This window comes from Bos taurus, chromosome 8, assembly GCF_002263795.3.
Source record: "Bos taurus isolate L1 Dominette 01449 registration number 42190680 breed Hereford chromosome 8, ARS-UCD2.0, whole genome shotgun sequence".
In the NCBI taxonomy this organism is placed as follows: domain Eukaryota; kingdom Metazoa; phylum Chordata; class Mammalia; order Artiodactyla; family Bovidae; genus Bos; species Bos taurus.
Window position 1 is genome coordinate 25366155 of NC_037335.1, and position 21572 is coordinate 25387726.

The 21572-nt window shown below is 43.3% G+C and overlaps 1 protein-coding gene across 3 annotated transcripts in view; it reads right to left on the minus strand.

The window, feature by feature from the left end:
• ADAMTSL1 (ADAMTS like 1) overlaps nucleotides 1–21572 on the minus strand; it is a 1134169-nt gene that overhangs the window by 38941 nt on the left and 1073656 nt on the right. For all 3 annotated transcript variants that reach the window (XM_059889384.1, XM_024996068.2, XM_015472431.3), the window contains 3 exons: nucleotides 7376–7588; nucleotides 5161–5341; nucleotides 1809–2016 (listed from right to left, as the gene is read on the minus strand). In XM_059889384.1, the coding sequence (XP_059745367.1) occupies nucleotides 1809–2016; nucleotides 5161–5341; nucleotides 7376–7588 (602 nt within the window). The remainder of the gene's footprint in view (nucleotides 1–1808; nucleotides 2017–5160; nucleotides 5342–7375; nucleotides 7589–21572) is intronic.

The window sequence follows — 21572 nt, forward strand, 5'->3', positions numbered from 1 at the left end:
GACATTTCTCTAAAGAAACATAGATTGCCAATGAAAATACATGAAAAGATGCTCAATATCACTAAATATAAGAGAAATGCAAATCAAAACTACAATGAGGTACCACCTCACACTAGTCAGAATGGCCACCATGAAAAAATCTACAAGTAAGAAATGCTGGAGAGGGTGTGGAGAAAAGGGAACCGTGCTTGCAGTCACTATGGAAAGTAGTACAGAGGTTCTTCAGAAAACTAAAAATAGGATTACTATATGATCTAGAAATCCCATTCCTAGGTACATATCTGGAGAAAACCATAATTCAGAAAGACACAGGCACCCCAATGTTCAGTGCAACACTGTTTACAATAACCAGGACACGGAAGCAACCTAAATGTCCATCAGCAGATGAATGGACGAAGAAGATGTTGCACATATATACAGTGGAATAGTGCTCAGCTATAAAGAAGAATGAAATAGTGCCATTTGCATGACATGGATGGATCTAGAGATTTTCATACTGAGTGAAGTAAGTCAGACAGAAAAAGACATATATTATATTGCTTATTTGTGGAATTTTAAAGAATGGTACAGATAAACTTGTTTGTAGACCAGAAATGGAGTCACAGATGTAGAGAACAAACTTGTGGCAACCAAGGGGAAAAGGGGGAGAAGGATAGATAGAGAGTTGGGATTGACATATATACACTCCTATATATAAAACACCAACAGATAACTAATAGGAATGTACTTATGGCATAGGGACTCTACTCAAAATCATGTAATGGCCTATAAGGGAAAAGACTAAGAAAGAAAGGGTGTATGTATATGTGTAGCTGATTCGCTTTCCTGTATAGCAGAAAGCGGCACAACACTGTAAATCTAATATACTCCAACAAAAGTTAATTAAAAAGACCCGCAAAGTACATGCACCCCTAGGTTTATAGCAGCACTCTTTAGAATAGCCACGCATGGAGATAATCTAAATATCCATTATAGATGAATGGGTAGAGGAGGTGTGGTATGTATATGCAAAGGAATACTACTCAGCCATAAAAAGAACAAAATAATGCCATTTGCAGCAACATGAATGCAACTAGAGATTATCATACTTAGTGAAGTCAAAAAGAGAAAGACAAATGTCATATGATATCACTTATATGTGGAATCTAAAAAATGATGCAAATGAACTTATTTACAAAACAGAAACAGACTCATAAGACCTGAAAAATAAACTTATGGTTACCAAAGAGGGATTTTTGAGCATTACTTTACTAGCATGCAAGGAGATCCAACCACTCCATTCTAAAGGAGATCAGCCCTGGGATTTCTTTGGAAGGAATGATGCTAAAGCTGAAACTCCAGTACTTTGGCCACCTCATGTGAAGAGTTGACTCATTGGAAAAGACTCTGATGCTGGGAGGGATTGGGAGCAGGAGGAGAAGGGGACGACAGAGGATGAGATGGCTGGATGGCATCACTGACTCGATGGACGTGAGTCTGAGTGAACTCTGGGAGTTGATGATGGACAGGGAGGCCTGGCGTGCTGTGATTCATGGGGTCGCAAAGAGTGGGACACGACTGAGTGACTGAACTGAACTGAACCAAAGGGGAAAGAGGGGGTCGGGATATAGTTGGAATCAAAAGATACAGATTAGTGTATATATAATAGATAATCAAGGACCTATTGTATAGCACAGGGTAATCTACTCAATATTTTGCAATAACCCATAATAGAAAAGAGTCGGAAAAAGAATATATAGGCACAACTGAATCACTCTGCAATATACTAGAAACTCCGCAAATCAACTAAGAAAACAAAGCTGTCTTACCTGGCTCCAGCTGGAGAAGGCCCACTCCACACACAACTGCTGGTTACAGGCCTGGGTGTCGACTGGCCGCTTGGCAAGCTGCGTGCACATGTCACTGGGCACAGGAGTGGAGATCCCTGAGGCTTTCAGCTTCTGGCAGGTCACCCGGCGGGTCTGGACGCCTCCCCCACAGCTCCGGGTACAGGCAGACCAGGAGGTCACCATCCACCTGGGAAGAGGAAGAAGGATTAGTGCAAAGGATCAAGCCTTGAGCAGAGGAACAATGCCATATACTCTCAGAAAAGGAGCCCCACAGCATCCTCCTGTTCTTACCACACAGCAGCTAATTGCGGGGCCACGTCTCTTTTCACAGAATATACCTGGGGTGGTAAGCTAAAAATGCCACCCCCACCCCTCCCAGATATCTACATGAAATCATCCCTGGAACCTGTGAATGTTACCTTATTTGGACAAAGAGTGTTTACAGATATAAAGATCTTGAGATGAGCTTGTCCTGCATTATCTGGTTAGGCATTAAATACCATCACGTTCTTGTAAGAGAAAGGCAGAGGGAGATCTGACATGGAAAAGGAGGGGACAGTGTGACCACAAAGGCAGAGGTTGGAGTGCTGTGACCACAAGGGACGCCTGGAGCCTCCAGAAGCTACAGGGACCCAGGAACTGATTCTCTCCTGGAGTCTTTGGAGGGGGTGTGCAGCCCTGCCGACATCTTGATTCTGGACTTCTGGCCTCCATAATTAGAAGAGAATAAAAATCTATCATTTTAAGCCACTGTGTTTGTGTGTAATTTGCTACAGGAAATAAATACCCTTTGGAAATTGATTAAAAAGGCACACTGTGAAAGATCAGTCGCTTTATCTTAATATTGGCCCCCAAAGCTGTGCGCTTGCAGATAAAACCCTCAGGGGAGGCAGTCCTTTAACCAGTTATACCAGTTCTGATTCTTCCTAAAGGCATTCAGTGCGGGGCAGAGAAGGGCCTGTTTCCCAGGGAAGATCAGATCCAAACCTGGGTTACCTTCTGACCCCAGAGGCAGTCTGGGTCTCAGGTAAGCCAAGTTTTGTCTGCTCGTACTCACTGTTTTTCCTACCTCGCCTTAACCCACGTCTCATTTGATTTGTTTAATCCCCCAGAAGCCTACGAAGTTCCTTCCAGCTTTCTGGAGCAATTTCCCACCTCCATGAGTCACAGTCCATAGGTCTTACACCTCTCAGAGGGTGGTTTATGTGGTGACAGTAGTTATTCTCAGGATGTTAGGTTCCAGCTGCAATTTAGATCCTCAGAAGTGAGACTGACCAGGACTGTGACAAATAGCTTTCCTCATAAAGCCAAGCTATAAGTTGGGAAACACTCTGAAATCCTTGGACTGTATACAGATATGGAGGGGTTCTTTTTGGATGTTACCCTGTGCTAATTCTCAAAGAGGAGGGGAAGGAGGTGTAGTTTGTGGAAAAGATTTGGTTCTTTCCAGCCATTTCATTCAACCTAGAAAAAACATTTTTTGATTTTATTGCTTTGGGCGGCAGGCGGAGGGGAATGATCTAAATGAAGTGGCTGACACAGCTACCTGGGTCAAAGCGTGACTTCACAGTGCGATTCAAAAAGACAACTGGGGCCACACCTGTTTGTGTGCAGAGGAGGGGGCTGACATGCCCAGGAAGCTTGGTGGGAAAACCAGTCAGAGATGAGCCTGTGGCCACTTTCTAGTCCGATGGTGCCACATCTGGCTCTCAGGAGAGGTAAGTAGTAGGAACAGGGAGCACATTGCTCCTGAACCTGGATCTGTGACTTATTTAGTTTGGTGGAACTTCCCTGCTCTGTTCATCTTGGAGAGACATGACTGTGTGCAGATTTCTAACCCACAGGAGCAGAGCCACTTAGGAAGCAGGCCGAAGGCGTGTTAAAGCCCCTGAGGGTGCTGAAACCCAAGCAGACCCGGCCATTATTTCATCTGCAGAAGTAAATGAGGCTGATTGACTCTATCGCCACAGCAAATCAAAATGTCCCTGGCATGTCCATGACCTCTTCTTCGTTTCACACAGCTTGGCAAAGGCAGTCTTCCAGCCTCTCGTATCCCTGATGAATGTCAGGCCTGCCTTTCAATCAACTTTTATTTCCAAATATACATTTCAGCAATTTTTCAGGAGCTGGGGTGGGGGCTTTAAGAAAGGAGAGGTACAGGCTATGTTACAGTTCAGGAAGGGTATAAAAGGACATTAATCATTCCCGTGGAAACCTTCCCGTCAGCAAGTCAAACTGCTGATATTAATGAGTGTGTTTCATATTTCACTGAGGCTCTCCTGGTTTCAGCTGCTCCTTATGACTCAGCTGGCAGAACACAAAGTGGTTGCCTAAGGAGTGGGTGAACGTCCCACAGACAGGCAGTAAAGGGGTGTTTCAGGGCTCTGCCAAGTCTCCCCAGGCTTAGGGCACCATGTGGATGCCAACTCCAAGCCCATCCATTATTCCTTTAGCTGCTGCCTGACATGGTGAGGGGGAAGGGCACTGCTCAGTGGGACTCATGGCTGCTCTAAGCTCAAGGAAGATGGAAGAGGCAGAGACTGTGGCTATTGTTCTGGGTTATATAAGGAACCCAAGTGCAGAGAATGTACAGTTGGCCCCCGAACAACACCAGGTATGAACCACACGGGTCCACTTGTACTCAGATTTCTTTCACTAAATATCTATTAGAGTACTACACCATCTACAGTTGGAGCAGCAACTATACAGTTATGCATGGATTTTTGACTGCTCAAGGTCATTGTCCCTAATCTTTGTTTAGCTCAAGGGTCAACTGTAAACCCAAAGTTGAAGCAACTATGGGAAATGAAAATTTATTTCAACTTTAACAAGAGGTAAGCCTTTGTAGAAGAGAGGATATTTCCTCAGCTAAAATGGAGTACTGATGAGCAAAGGCATATAGTTATAAGAAAGGGGAGGGGTTGTTGGGGTATAGACTGGTGATCACTATCCCCTAAGCACTTCAACCACAACGTGTTTTTTTTCCCTCTTAAAACCAGCCTTCTTGCTGCAGGATGAGAACTCTCTTTTGCCAGGGCCTGGGATATTCCCAGCCCCTAAACCGACCTTTTCAGGCCCTTGGGAAGCCCAGGCAGCTTTAGCTGACTGAGTGGTGAGGGGACAAACAACTGAGAAAGGAAGCTTGTCCTGGGGGATGTCTTCTGTGCAGTGGGGAGTCTGGTGGGCCGGGCTGACAGAGAGTGTGGCTCCTTGGCCATCAGGCTCCCTCGCTGGCACTCAGTGTCTCTTGCTCTCATAGGACTTAACAAGGGCTGGCCATGAGCCTGGCTGCAAGTCCAGGCCCATCCTGGGGAGGGGCTGGTGGACTCACCGGGAAGGGCAGTCTCTCCGGTTGCAGGGGATAGGCTGCACAGCAGGGCGCACCTTCCCCGCGCAGTGAGTGGGATCCACCTCCATGTTGTTTAGGAGACACCGCAGGCGGGGCTGCTGAACACCCCTGTTGCCACAGGAGGCCGAGCAGGTCACCGGTCTGTCCACAGACCACCAGTAATCTGTCACAGGAGGAGAACCAGAGGTGAAAAGAAGGTGGCATCAATGCTTATGCTCATCAATGTTCCTTCTGAGCTGGGCGGAGCAGGGAGGGCATGAGGTGCTGTTATGAATGAGGCTGTGCCCCGTGATGCTTCCTGTGATGCAGTGGTAAAGAATCCACCTGCCAGTGTATGAGATGCAGGTGTGATCCCTGGGTCAGGAAGATCTCCTGAAGAAGGAAATGGCAACCCACTCTAAGATTCTTGCCTGGGAAATCCCATGGAGAGAGGAGCCTGATGGGCTACATCCATGGGGTTGCAAAGAGTTGGATACATCACTTAGTGACTAAAAAAAAGTGCCCCTCAGTGGGCTCCATTCCCAACAGATCTGGGCAAGTCACATGGTCTCCAAGGGCCTGAGCTGGCTCATCCATAAAGTGAGTACCGTTCCCTTATCTCATCATGCTACTGGAGAACAGGATATAAAGAAAGTACAGGGCCTAGCCCTGGGCTTCCCAGATGGTGCCAATGGTAAAAACCCGCCTGCCAATGCAGGAGACATAAGGGATGTGAGTTCAGATCCTCTGAAGGAGGGCATGGCAACCCACTCCGTTCTTGCTTGGAGAATCCCATGGACAGAGGAATCTGGTGGGCTACAGTCCATGGGGTCGCAAAGTGTTGGACACGACTGAAGCAACTGAGCATGCGTGAAGTGCTGGGTCTAGCCCGGGACCTGGCACCTAGAACTTCATCAGTGGCTGTAGCTCTCCTATTTTAAAACCTACTTCCTCAAGTACTTTTATTCCCCCTGTTGATTTACCAGAAGGTGACTTTATTTTTCAACAAAGAGATATAAAAATACAAGAGGTACTCAACAATGATATTTAAAAGTCCATATTGGAGCTGGACTTTGTATATGTTACAGAAAAACAGCCTATTAAAAGAATATTCACTTATGGAGACTATGACATCAGTCAGAAAGGCCATTTCTTTGGATTTTCTATTGGGGGGTCTGGGACTCACTGGTAGGAGAACTGTTAAAAATAACTGTGGGCTGGTAAATTTTGAGTGCTTATTTGTACAGTTGTGTTTTACAAAACTTGCAGATGGACACTGCCTTCTGGTTTTCAGCAGAGACTGGCTGGCTGACAAGAAAACGCAACACTGACTTTCCTATCTGGAAGGCCAAATGGTGGTGGAGGGTGTTTCAGGGGAAAACCTACGGACTCAGAAAAATCTCCATCCTTATGTGCTATTCTGGAACGAACTCTGTCCCTTCCCACGGAAGCCTCCATTTTAGGATACGTGCAGTAGAATTTTGCTTTCCTTATAAGAGTAGAACCAGCCTATGGAAAACTCAAAGGCCTCACTTAGTTTCTATAACAAGGCCAGTTTGGGCTCCTTTCCCACTCTGCTGGGCTCATTTGCTACCTTTCTTGGGGCAGCGAACGCAGGCCCCATCCAAAGGCTCTCGGACCCACCCGTGTGCCTGGCAGGTGAACGTGTGAGCCACGCAGACTCCTCAGTCTGCTCACGGACAGACCACAGGGCAGGGACCAGGCAAGCACTCGACATGTGACTGTAGCTGAAGACTTCTGCATGACTCACCAGTCCTGGTGCCAGCCCCGACTCTCCAAGGCAGGGGACAGCAACCACATGGTTCACATCAAGAGGAAATTTTAAACCAACCCAACAGAGAAAACTTGTATTTCCCTAACAGGCAAGTGTGTGTGTTCTTTAGTGGTTAGGCCAGCATAAAGGAGACATCTGCTCTCCTATGTGGATCTCCTTGGTCCTGAGCAGCAGTGACATGATGAGCAGAAGGGCACATCTATGAAAGTAGCACTGACTTTTCCAGGTTCTGCTGAGATGCAGACAAGTGGCTTTTCTGAAGAGAGCCTCATGGTATGGCAACATGGTTGGGTTTCCATTTTCACACTCTAAAGAACCACTGGGGATCAGAAATCACTTTGTTCTGCTAGAGAATTAGATTCCCAAGTAGACTCTCTTTTTCAAGAAGCAAGCCTGGCACCCAGGTCCTGAAGGGTTTCTTACCTTGGATCACTAAAAAGGCCTTCTGCACGAGCATTCCTGCCTCATTCTGAGCAAGGCAGCTGAAGTCCCCGTGAGATCCACCGCTAAGATTTGCAACCTGGAGAATCTGTCCAGCTGCCAAGATATGATACATCAGTCCTGTGACATTGGCCACTGGCTGGTCACCGTGGAACCAGGTAATATTGGGAGTAGGGTCGCCTTTGACAGGGCAGCCTAGAAGGAGAGGAGAAGAGAGGTAAGCCATGGATACAGCCAAAAAGGACACATTCCTGATGAGCTGCTTGACTATGTCCATGGATTTTGAGGCCATACATTCAGTGTTGCTTCCCTATGACATTCCCAAGCAAATAGGAGATATTTCTGTTCTCTGGGATACTGGGAAAGTGACTATTCATTCAACTCAAGGAAAAAATCCTAGGGAACATGAAGTACCTATTTTAAGCTATGTCCCTGTCATAATTAAAAAAAAATGAAGCAATTAAGATTTGCTCATTGAATGTGATTTCACAGATTAATTAGTTCCTGTGCCATTTTTAAAAATTGTATGATTGCTTTTCAATATTGTGTTGGCCTCTGCCATAAATCAGCCACAGGTATGCATATGTCCCCTCTCTCCTGAGCCCACTCCCATCTCCCACCCCTTTAGGTTGTCACAGAGCACTGGGTTGAGCTCCCTGTGTCACAGAGCAAATGTTTTACACATGGTAATATGTTTCAATGCTCCTCTCTCCATTCATCCCACCCTCTCCTTCCCTCACTGTGTCCACAAGTCTGTTTTCTATGTCTGCATCTCCACTGCTGCCCTGCAAAAAGGTTCATGAGCACCATCTTTCTAGATTCTGTACATGTGTTAATATACAATATTTGTCTTTCTCTTTTTCACTTATTTCACTTTGTATAACAGGCTCTTATACTGAAAGAAGTCACTTCTTCAAATGTAATGTTTTGGGGGAAAAAACCCATGTATTAAATAGTGATAATTAAGAATCAAACTTTAATTGGTAACTGTCCAGTGTCTGCCTCCATTTTATGCTTTATGTGATTTTCATGCCCCAAATTTTCAACAGAGACTAGAAAAACAATTTTAAACACTGATCTCATTTCTCTGTAAGTCAAGAACTTTGGTCTTTTGACAGCTCTTCTGACAGCTAAGCCTGCACTGGACATGTACATTGTCATACTTATTACATAGTCATTTAACTTATTTTGTTACATTAAAATTCTGAAATATTAAACTGAGATATGGTGTCTATTTAGCAGCATAAAATTAGTAAAATAAACTGCAACTGTGAGAGAAACTCATTACCTCTAAATTTGTACTTGCTGAATTTGCTGTTGTGACTCCAGAAATTTAGCTTCCAGAGAAAAATTATTTGAAAATTTCAGAATGCAAGATAAATCATTCAAAATAAAGATACTAGAGGTTTTTTACTCAGTTCAGTTCAATCGCTCAGTTGTGTCCGGCTCTTTGCGACCCTATGGACTGCACAGTTCACTTCAAAAATATGTATTTGGTGCATAGTGTTCTGGGGACAGTTAAGTAAGTAATGACTATCTTCTCTTCTTCAAGGAGCTCTCAACTGGTATGGGATGCAAAAAAGCACACCAATAAAGCTGAGATGTAGGCAGAAGATGGGATCAGTGAGACATACAGATGGTCATCTGCATGGATGTGTGTGCTTATGGATCTGTATGGAGAATGGATCTCCTAACGTTGACTTGTGCTGTGTTCTGGGGGCAGCACTGTTAGGATTTTTATAAGATGGCAGCGTTAACACAGAAACGGTCTTTAAAGAGATGATCTAGCTTACTGCCAGAGGCCCAGAGATGTTAAGTAATGTTAAGAGACCATTCCAAGATCAAAGCCAGACCTTCTCTCTGACTCATTGCCTTCTGTTCTTTCCTCTATACCTACTACTTGTCTGGCGGGGCACCAACAATTTATTTGGTTGGCCAAAAAGTTTGTCTGAGTGTTTGGCCAACTCAGTACTTAGGCACTTTGATACCTCCTTTCCTTGTCTGCTTACTCCCTTTATTCCCTTGCCTTTTTACATTTTCACTGTGGTTGTGTAGGTTGAAGTAGCAGCAACAGACTGCTTCTGCAGAAGGGCCCTGGAAAAACAATGCTAAAATTGACCCTCAGAAGTTCAGCCTGGAATATCATTGCAGGACCGTTTTCCACTCCTCCCTATGTGGACTCACTCTGCAGTGTAATTTTGCAGGGCCCTCCCATGATGGGTGGACTATACTTCCCTTCCTCCTGACTTTAGTTTTGGCCATGTGACTACCCTGGCTGATAAAATGGCTACTAACAAACACTAGAAATGAAAAATCTGAAAAGGAAATTAAGACAGTTCCAGGATTTCCCTGGTGGTTCAGTGGTTAAGAATATGCCTGCCAATGCAGGGGACACAGGTTCAATCCCTGGTCTGAGAGGATTCCATGGGCTGCAGGGCAACTAATACCCTGCAACACAACTAAACTGAGCCCATGCTCCTAGAGCACATGCTCTGCAACAAGAGAAACCACAATGAGGAGGCTGCACGCTGCAACTAGAGAGTAGAGAGCAGCTAGAGAGTACTAGAGTACTCTAGAGAGTAGCTCCTGCTTGCCATAACCTAGAGAAAGCCCATGTGCAGCTACAAAGATGCAGAGCAGCCAAAATAATAAATAGCATTTAAAAAGAAAACAATTCCATTTATATGACTATCAAAAACAATAAAATACTTAAGAATAAACTAAACCAAGTAGGCAAAAGACCTGTATACTGAAAATTACAAAACATTGCTAAAATAAAGAAAAACATAAATGAATGAAGGGATACAAGAGGGTGAAAATGTGACTCACACAAATGGAGAAAATACTTACAAATCAGATCTGATAAGAGATTAATACATAAAGATACAGAAAGAATTCCTACAACTCAACAAAAACCACTAACCAAATTTAAAAATGAGCAAAACACTTGAATAGACATTTTTCAAAGATAGGCAAATGTTACTAAGTATGTGAAAAGATGCTCAGCATCATTAATTGCTATAGAAACACAAATCAAAACCACAATGAGATACCAGTTTATGACCATTGCTGCTAAGTTGCTTCAGTCGTGTCCGACTCTGTGCAACCCCATAGATGGAAGCCCACCTGTCCCTGGGATTCTCCAGGCAAGAACACTGGAGTGGGTTGCCATTTCCTTCTCCAATGCATGAAAGTGAAAAGTGAAAGTGAAGTCGCTCAGTCGTGTCCGACTCTTAGCGACCCCATGGACTATAGCCTACCAGGCTCCTCCATCCATGGGATTTTCCAGGCAAGAGTACTGGAGTACGGTGCCATTGCCTTCTCTGTTATGACCATTAGGATGGCTATTATTTAAAAATGAGAAAAAAACATTAACTAGAATTGATGAAGATGTGGGAAAATTATAATGCTTATGTTTTGCTGGTGGAAATGTAAAATGGTGCAGCCACTGTGGAAAACAGTATCAAAACTCCTAAAAAAAAATTAGAATTACTCAGCAGTTATTCTACTTCTCTACTCATCTCACACGCTAGTAAAGTAATGTTCAAAATTCTCCAAGCCAGGCTTCGGCAATATGTGAACCATGAACTTCCAGCTGTTCAAACTGGTTTTAGAAAAGGCAGAGGAACCAGAGATCAAATTGCCAACATCTTCTGGATCATGGAAAAAGCAAGAGAGTTCCAGAAGAACATCTATTTCTGCTTTATTGAGTATGCCAAAGCCTTTGACTGTGGATCACAATAAACTGTGGAAAATTCTGAAAGAGATGGGAATACCAGACCACCTGATCTGCCTCTTGAGAAATCTGTATGCAGGTCAGGAAGCAACAGTTAGAACTGGACATGGAACAACAGACTGGTTCCCAATAGGAAAAGGAGTACGTCAAGGCTTTATATTGTTACCCTGCTTATTTAACTTCTCTGCAGAGTTCATCATGAGAAACGCTGGGCTGGAAGAAGCACAAGCTGGAATCAAGATTGCCAGGAGAAATATCAATAACCTCAGATATGCAGATGACACCACCCTTATGGCAGAAAGTAAAGAAGAACTAAAGAGGCTCTTGATGTAAGTGAAAGAGGAGAATGAAAAAGTTGGCTTAAAGCTCACCATGCACTGGGATGACCCAGAGGGATGGTATGAGGAAGGAGGTAGGAGTGGGGTTCAAGATGGGGAACACGTGTACAACCATGGCAAATTCATGTTGATGTATGGAAAAATCAATACAATATTGTAAAGTAATTAACCTCCAATTAAAATAAATAAATTTATATTAAACAAAAAAAAGCTCAACATTCAGAAAACTAAGATCACAGCATCTGGTCCCATCACTTCATGGCAAATAGATGGGTAAACAGTGGAAACAGTGACTGACTTTATTTTTTTGGGCTCCAAAATCACTGCAGATGATGACTGCAGCCATGAAATTAAAAGACATTTACTCCTTGGAGGGAAAGTTATGACCAACCTAGATAGCGTATTAAAAAGCAGAGACATTACTTTGTCAACAAAGGTCTGTCTAGTCAAGGCTATGGTTTTTCCAGTAGTCATGTATGGATGTGAGAATTGGACTATAAAGAAAGCTGAGTGCCGAAGAATTGATGCTTTTGAACTGTGGTGTTGGAGAAGACTCTTGAGAGTCCCTTGGACTGCAAGGACATCCAACCAGTCCATCCTAAAGGAGATCAGCCCTGGGTGTTCATTGGAAGGACTGATGTTGAGGCTGAAACTCCAATACTTTGGCCACCTGATGTGGAGAGTTGACTCATTTGAAAAGACTCTGATGCTGGGAGGGATTGGGGGCAGGAGGAGAAGGGGACGACAGAGGATGAGATGGTTGGATGGCATCACCGACTCAATGGACCCTTTTGGGTAGACTGGCAGTTGGTGATGGACAGGGAGGCCTGGCGTGCTGCGGTTCATGGGGTTGCAAAGAGTCAGACACGACTGAGCAACTGAACTGAACTATTCTACTTCTGGCTATATATCCAAAAGATTTGAAAGCAGGACTTGAATAGATATTTGTACACCAATGTCCACGGCAGCATTATTCATGATAGCCAAATGGTGAAAACGACTCAGAGGGCCATCAACAGATGGTTGGATAGGCAAATGTGATAAATATATATGATGAATATTATTCAGCCTTAAAAGGGAATAAAATTCTGATACATGTGACAACATGGATTAAACTTGAAAACATTAAGTACAGGAAGTCAGACAACATAGGATAAATATTGTATGACTCCCCTTATATGAGATACCTAGAGTAGCCAAATTTGTAGAAACAGAAAGTGAATAGTAATTACCAGGGGCTGGAGGAAGGAGGCAATGGAGTATTATTATTTGATGGTTTGGATTTCCATTTAAGATGATGAATAAGTTCTGGAGATGGATAGTGTGAGGTTGTGCAACAGTAGGAATGTAATTAATGCCACTGAATTGTACACTTAAAAATGGTTAAAATTGTAAATTGTATGTTATGTGTATTTTCCCATAATAAAATAACTGAGGTGGCAGATGTGCTGGGTTTCAATGTGCCAGTTTCAATCCTAGACCTTGAGAAACCTGGTGAGTTTTTGCTTGTGTTCTTGTGCCTTTGCCATCACTGTAGAAGAACATGCCTGGACGAGCCTGATGGTCCCAAGGGCAAGACGAGAAAAATGTGGAGAAGAGCCAAGTCAGTCCAGCCAAACCCAGTTAGATCAGCTGAACTAAGGAAGATCAGTAAGAATAAGTGACTATTATTTTAAGCCATTGTATCTTGGGGGTTTATATAATGCATCTTCAGGGGTGGGGTGAGGTAACTGATACATTTAGGGAATAGGGGCTTCCAGATCACCTGTGGATCCAAGGCATCCAGAAGGATGGAGTTGCTACCTGTGTGCTGACCCAGCTCTCACCTGACCTGGATCACATCTCAGAGGAGCAGGCTCCCCACATGCTTCTGAGGGCATCTAGGCATCTATATGCCATGAGGTTCATGGTGGTATCACTGTACTCCTGTTACAATATGAGGGTGCGAATGGCCTTGGGGAGAGGTGCATAGAGATCAAGCCATTGGGGACCTCTAGGGACCCAGCAGCACCCACTCCCTCCAGTCCCAAATGTCGTCTGGAGTCAGACGTTGGTTTAATTTTCTAATAAAAGGCAGGGAAGCTGTATGTTTGTTTAGGCATATAGCATGATTTCAAAACTGAAGTTTGAAACAAGTACAGCTTCTTTGACTTTCAGATCTACAGATCTATGTCTTCCTATCCCATTTGCTTTAAAGAAGAAAAGGTGCCATATGCTGCTGAGATGCTGGCTGCAATAATTGTTTTATTTGGTTGTTGTGGACAGAGTACCGTGAGGCTGACTAGATTCCAAATCAAAAAATAAGAACCTTGTTCTTCCCAAGGAAACAGGAGATATTTGGCCAGGGAATCTCTCAATTTAGCTTTAATCTTCATTTTTCCAACTCCATTAGGATTAGTTTTCTGAGAGACCATTTAGGCAGGGAAAGGAGTGATAGCAGCCACAGGCTGTTTTCTATGGCTGATAAAGTTACTTATCCAGGAGCCAGAAATCTTAGTCAGCTAAGTGGTACATTTCATACCATTCATACTGTTCATGGGGTTCTCACGGCAAGAATACTGAAGTGGTTTGCCATTCCCTTCTCCAGTGGACCACATTCTGTCATTTCACATTTTGAACAGTATGAAAAGGCAAAATGATAGGATACTGAAAGGGGAACTCCCCGGGTTGGTAGGTGCCCAATATGCTACTGGAGATCAGTGGAGAAATAATGCCAGAAAGAATGAAGGGATGGAGCCAAAGCAAAAACAATACCCAGCTGTGGGTGTGACTGGTGATAGAAGCAAGGTCCAATGCTGTAAAGAGCAATATTGCATAGGAACCTGGAATGTCATGTCCATGAATCAAGGCAAATTGGAAGTGGTCAAACAGGAGATGGCAAGAGTGAATGTTGACATTCTAGGAATCAGCGAACTAAAATGGACTGGAATGGGTGAATTTAACTCAGATGACCATCATATCTACTACTGTGGGCAGGAATCCCTTAGAAGAAATGAAGTAGCCATCATGGTCAACAAAAGAGTCTGAAATGCAGTACTTGTATGCAATCTCAAAAACAACAGAATGATCTCTGTTTGTTTCCAAGGCAAACCATTCAACATCACAGTAATCCAAGCCTATGCCCCAACCAGTAAAGCTGAAGTAGCTGAAGTTGAACGGTTCTATGAAGACCTACAAGACCTTTTAGAACTAACACCCCAAAAAGAAGTCCTTTTCATTACAGGGGACTGGAATTCAAAAGTAGGAAGTCAAGAAACACCTGGCTGCTGCTGTTGCTGCTAAGTTGCTTTAGTCGTGTCCGACTCTGTGTGACCCCACAGACAGCAGCCCACCAGGCTCCGCCATCCCTGGGATTCTCCAGGCAAGGACACTGGAGTGGGTTGCCATTTCCTTCTCCAATGCATGAAAGTGAAAAGTGAAAGTGAAGTCGCTCAGTTGTGTCCGACTCTATCGACCCCATGGACTGCAGCCTACCAGGCTCCTCTGTCCACGGGATTTTCCAGGCAAAAGTACTGGAGTGGGGTGCCATTGCCTCCTCTGGAAACACCTGGAGTAACAGGCAAATTTGGCCTTGGAGTACAGAATGAAGCAGGGCAAAGGCTAATAGAGTTTTGCCAAGAGAACGCACTGGTCATAGCAAACACTCTCTTCCAACAACACAAGAGAAGACTCTACACATGGATATCATCAGATGGTCAACACCAAAATCAGATTGATTATATTCTTTGCAGCCAAAGATGGAGAAGCTCGGGACTCTCTCTCCCGCGTGCGTATGCTCTTCTCTCTCTCTCTCTCTCTCTCTCTCACTCTCCTGCTATCTTCTAAATAAAATAGAGCTGTAACACTGATTTGCCTAAGAGCTGTAGCACGGTTTGTCCAAGACCCGAGAGCTGTGACATGCCGAGGGCTTTAATGTCTGTTGCTCCAAATCTTTGTTGTGACGAGACAAAGAACCGAGGAACATACACTCACGTGACATTTATGGTGCCGTGGCTCGGGTTTAACCTGGCTGAAACAACCTCTACGTGGAAGAGGCCAAGCACAATAGGAGCCCAACTCAGCGAAGCTCCCGTGCTAGAAGTGGAAGGTGAAGAAACCCAGCGCGGGGGAAGGCCCATCGTGCTGGAAACTGGGACAACGAAAACCGAACTCAGCAGAAAGCTCACGTGGCCCAGTCTCAGATTCCAGAAGACCTCCAGTTAAGGTCAACCAGCTACAACATGCAGTGCCAGTTCAACAAAGATATAAAACTACAGCTGACCACAAAAAATATCACATACCCTTGGACACCGCTATAAGGACTCTGAGGATTTAGACAAACAAGAGGGGGAGGCCCAATACCCCTTGCCACCCCAGTTCAGCAGGAAGTAGCCAGAAAGACCTCGACGCCCCTGTTCCCAAAGAATTGGGCCTCCCATCTCTTGAGGGGGGAATGTTAGGTAGGTAGAATAGGGAAAAGGAGTCCAAGATGGCAGTGGCTAAAAGACAAGGAAGGTCCGAGGACCAGAGTGAAGACTTCAGGCAGAACAAACAGAACAAACAGCACTCCTGGCTAAGCCCAATTTGCATAGGGCAGGCCCAGGTGGAGGAAAAAACATAAAAGGAGGAGCCAAAGCGCTTTCTCTCGGACTCTCTCTCCCGCGTGCGTGCGCTCTTTTCTCTCTCTCTCTTCTCTCTCTTTCTCTCTCTCTCTCTCACTCTCCTGCTATCTTCTAAATAAAATAGAGCTGTAACACTGAAAAAAAAGAAAAAAAAAAAAGATGGAGAAGCTCTATACAGTCAACAAAAACAAGACCAGGAGCTGACTGTGGCTCAGATCATGAACTCCTTATTGCCAAATTCAGACTTAAATTGAAGAAAGTAGGGAAAACCACTAAACCATTCAGGTATGACCTAAATAAAATCCCTTATGATTATACAGTGGAAGTAAGAAATAGATTTAAGGGACTAGATCTGATAGACAGAGTGCCTGATGAACTATGGAGGAGGTTTGTGACATTGTACAGGAGACAGGGATCAAGACCATCCTCATGGAAAAGAAATGCAAAAAAGAAAAATGGCTGGCTGAGGAGGCCTTGTAAATAGCTCTGAAAAGAGGAGAAGGGAAAAGCAAAGGAGAAAAGGAAATATATTTCCATTTGAATGCAGAGTTCCAAAGAATAGCAAGGAGAGATAACAAAGCCTTCCTCAGCGATCAATGCAAAGAAACAGAGGAAAACAACAGAATGGGAAAGACTAGAGATCTCTTCAAGAAAATTAGAGATACCAAGGGAACATTTCATGCAAAGATGGGCTCAATAAAGGACAGAAATGGTATGGACCTAACAGAAGCAGAAGATATTAAGAAGAGGTGGCAAGAATACATAGAAGAACTGTACAAAAAAGATCTTCACGACCCAGATAATCATGATGGTGTGATCACTGACCTAGAGCCAGACATCCTGGAACGTGAAGTCAAGTGGGACTTAGGAAGCATCACTATGAACAAAGCTAGTCAAGGTGATGGAATTCCAGTTGAGCTATTTCAAATCCTGGAAGATGATGCTGTGAAAGTGCTGCACTCAATATGCCAGCAAATTTGGAAAACACAGCAGTGGCCACAGGACTGGAAAAGGTCAGTTTTCATTCCAATCCCAAAGAAAGGCAATGCCAAAGAATGCTTAAACGACTGCACAATTGCACTCATCTCATACACTAGTAAAGTAATGCTCAAAATTCTCCAAGCCAGGCTTCAGCAGTATGTGAACCGTGAACTTCCTGATGTTCAAGCTGGTTTTAGAAAAGGCAGAAGAACCAGAGATCAAATTGCCAATATCCGTTGGGTCAATGAAAAAGCAAAAGAGTTCCAGAAAAACATCTATTTCTGCTTTATTGAGTATGCCAAAGCCTTTGACTGTGTGGATCACAATAAACTGTGGAAAATTCTGAAAGAGATGGGAATACCAGACCACCTGACCTGCCTCTTGAGAAACCTATATGCAGGTCAGGAAGCAACAGTTAGAACTGGACATGGAACAACAGACTGGTTCCAAATAGGAAAAGGAGTACGTCAAGACTGTATATGGTCACCCTGCTTATTTAACTTCTATGCAGAGTACATCATGAGAAATGCTGGGCTGGAAGAAACACAAGCTGGAATCAATATTGCTGGGAGAAATATCAATCACCTCAGATATGCAGATGACACCACCCTTATGGCAGAAAGTGAAGAGGAACTAAAAAGCCTCTTGATGAAAGTGAAAGTGGAGAGTGAAAAAGTTGGCTTAAAGCTCAACATTCAGAAAACTAAGATCACGGCATCTGGTCCCAATACTTCATGGGAAATAGATGGGGAAATAGTGTCAGACTTTACTTTGGGGCTCCAAAATTACTGCAGATGGTGACTGCAGCCATGAAATTAAAAGACGCTTACTCCTTGGAAGGAAAGGACCAACCTAGATAGCATATTGAAAAGCAGAGATATTACTTTGCCAACAAAGGTCCGTCTACTCAAGGCTATGGTTTTTCCAGTGGTCATGTATGGATGTGAGAGTTGGACTGTCAAGAAAGCTGAGTGCCGAAGAAGTGATGGCTTTGAACTGTCTTGTTGGAGAAGACGCTTGAGAGTCCCTTGGACTGCAAGGAGATCCAACCATTCCATCCTAAAGGAGATCAGTCCTGGGTTTCATTGGAAGGACTGATGCTAAAGCTGAAACTCCAGTACTTTGTCCACCTCATGAGAAGAGCTGACTCACTGGAAAAGACCCTGATGCTGGGAGGGATTGGGGGCAGGAGGAGAAGGGGACGACAGAGGATGAGATGGCTGGATGGGATCACCGACTCGATGAACATGAGTTTGAGTGAACTCCGGGAGTTGGTGATAGACAGGGAGGCCTGGCGTGATGCAATTCATGGGGTCACAAAGAGTGGGTCATGACTGAGAGACTGAACTGAAGTGGTACATTTGCATAACAATTACATTTAAAATCATTTTTGTTTCCTGGAATCAGAGGTTAGACTGTACAGCCAGGCTATCTCTCTTAACCCATCAGGGTCCTGCATGTTGGACCCATTTCTAGGGCCTTCAGCTTGGTACTCCTAGTGAGCATGAGGGCTGCCATGGATGTGGAGTTTTTGAAACTGAACGTGAGAAAGATTCTTGAGGAGCAGTGACTAAGACATTCAGTATTTGAGAAGCTACATTCACAGTAATGCCTCTCACTCTGAAATCTATCAGGGTGAAGATCTGTTTTGTAGGAAGTTTTGAAAGCATAGATACATGACTCTCAAAAGAGAACTCTAGATTTTGGTAGGGTTCTCTGGTTTCTGTTTTCCAATCTATAAATGAGAGCTTTTGATTTAATAAATACTTTTCAAATTGATGTTCCTTGGGGCCCTAAGGTTTTGCAGAGGTACCAGGGAGGGGGAGAGGGTTGGGGAAATTTGATAGGGAATCTGGATTCTCTAGATGGGGTTTTGGGGCCTTTATCCTCATTTCAATTACAGCAGAATTAATATATTGGACTTCTGTATAAGAAGATTCTTTTATTGGTAACCAGTGAGTTAGAGAATTTTAAGGTGCTTTTAGGTTCTCAACATCATCTCAAACTCATTGTTCTCACTCCTCAGATATACCAGTGTAAAGGGCAAAGAATTGTTTAGATCAATATGTAGTAAAATTGAACTATGCTGATGAAAGGCTCCTGGAAGGGAAGTTATACATGGAGATTATTGAGGATTAAGAAAAATGGAGATCATGGATACTAGAAGAGGAGTGCAGTCTAGAAGATACAGTATGAGCAAGGGTACAAAGATGAAAGAACTGGCTATATGTCTTAGAGAAAAAACTAAGTTGACTTGATTGGAACATGGGGGGCAAAGCTGATGCTGGCATGGTGGTAACAGTTGCAATAGAGAGGATCTTAAAGGACAACATATGGCCTTTTGGGAACCCCTGCAGGTTTCTGAAGAGAGGGGTGATCTAGGCTGGCTTTAGAAGAATCACTAAGGTGGCTCTTTCTAAGATGTACTGGCTTGAGAGAAAGAATACAGGATATGAGACATACAAGAAATGAGACATATCTGCAAACGTAGCTCTGACAGGATGTGGGTAGAAGTGGGTGGAGACAAAGAAGAGAAGCGGAAGAGACTGTAACACTAGTGGCATTGTTAACAGAAGCAAGTAAATCAGGAAAAGAAGCTATTCCTTATTTCCCCCCCAGTGATGCATACATTCAGTTTTAAGCATATTGACTTTAAAGGTTGTGACAGAATCAAAGGATGGAAAAATCCATTGATACGATTAAAATGGAAGTTAGCAGTAAAAGCTGAAGACATATTTTGGGAACCATTCTCATAGATGTGTGGAAGAAGTCTTCAGTGAAAAGAGGCCAGGTCTCAGGAGAAGACAGTGGAAGAACTCTAATGTTCATTGATTGAAGAAGGGAGAGGAGGCATTAAAGGGGTCTATGAGATAGGAGAAAAATTGAGACTATGTGATGTCATGGGAATCCAGAAAGGAAAGGGATTAAAGAAACAAATTACTAGCAAATAACTGAGTTATACAAGAGTTTGTGGAATGAATGAGTGATTTCATTTATTTTAAAATGAAAATGACAAACGAAACATATTCTTTCCACAACCAGTCTCTGAGCCCAGGTAACAAAAAGATAAACTTCATTCCAACTCATGTTTTAATAATGATCAGGAATTCCAAGTTAGTGCAATTGGAAACAAAAGTGCTCTGCAAAGTCAAAACATACCATTCATTACTAAGTACACATATTTTTTAAAGACAGAATTTACCTCTGGGCCTTGAATCTTTAGAAGTATACCATATATGGAATTTAGAAAGATGGTAACAATAACCCTGTATATGAGACAGCAAAAGAGACATTGATGTACAGAACAGTCTTTTGGACTCTGTGGGAGAGGGAGAGGGTGGGATGATTTGGGAGAATGGCATTGAAATATGTATAATATCATATATGAAACGAGTCGCCAATCCAGGTTTGACGCACGATACTGGATGCTTGGGGCTGGTGCACTGGGATGACCCAGAGGGATGGTATGGGGAGGGAGGAGGGAGGAGGGTTCAGGATGGGGAACACATGTATACCTGTGGCAGATTCATTTTGATATATGGCAAAACCAATACAATATTGTAAAGTTAAATAAAATAAAAAAAGAAGTATACCAACAACTGTGTTATTAGGAAGATAAAGGATTAAAGAAGAGGGTGAATGAGAATGCTTAAAATGTTGCAAAACAGGAATGGGATAGATCTTGGCCAGAAAACTCTCAAAACAAGGGACTGACTAGGGATTGTAGCATCCAAAAAATGGTGAATAACATGGTTGGACTATCTTAAACAACAATAAAATACACAAAACAACAACTCTTGTAAAGCACTGAAGAGTAATCAAAAGCAGTGGCAGAAACAGAAGAGGAGTCTGTCCTAGAAACCCAGGAACTGCAACAGGAGTGATTTGCTATCTAATGGCTTTTTTGCTGAGGAAATTCCTCAAACCCCATATGACTGAGGTTGCTGGAAAATGGATAGCTTTATTGTCTTGAGATGTCAGAGGATAGTGTCTGGGGGCTGTTAGAATAGCTGGAAAGTTAAGCAGTAAAATCCTTCAAGATAAACCTTAAAATTTGCATAAATCCTGTCCAAATTCTTTTTAGCAGACCCCAGAGGATCCCAGCAAGAGGGCAGCAGCTATAAGCTGACATCAGAGAGGAGAATTCAGTTCCCACTGCAGGGAAGACAGAGGTTGAGTCCAGCCAATTTAACTGCCTTTTAGAACAAAACCAAACACTCTTCAGAAGAATATAACAGAATCCAAAGTCTTTCTAGTATATCATCTATAATTTTCATTTTACAATTAAAAACCACTAGGTGAGATAAAAATGTAACCCATACTCAAGAAAAATAGCAGTCAAGAGAACCAATCCTGAGATGATGCAAGCATTGAAATGAGTGGAGAGTGACTTTAAAGCCACGATTATAAATACACTTAAGGACTTAGAGGAAAGTCTGCTCATAATAATGAAAAGATGGAGTAACTCAGTAAAGAAGTAGACACTATGAAAACTAATTCTAGAGCTGAAACAGAAAAATGAA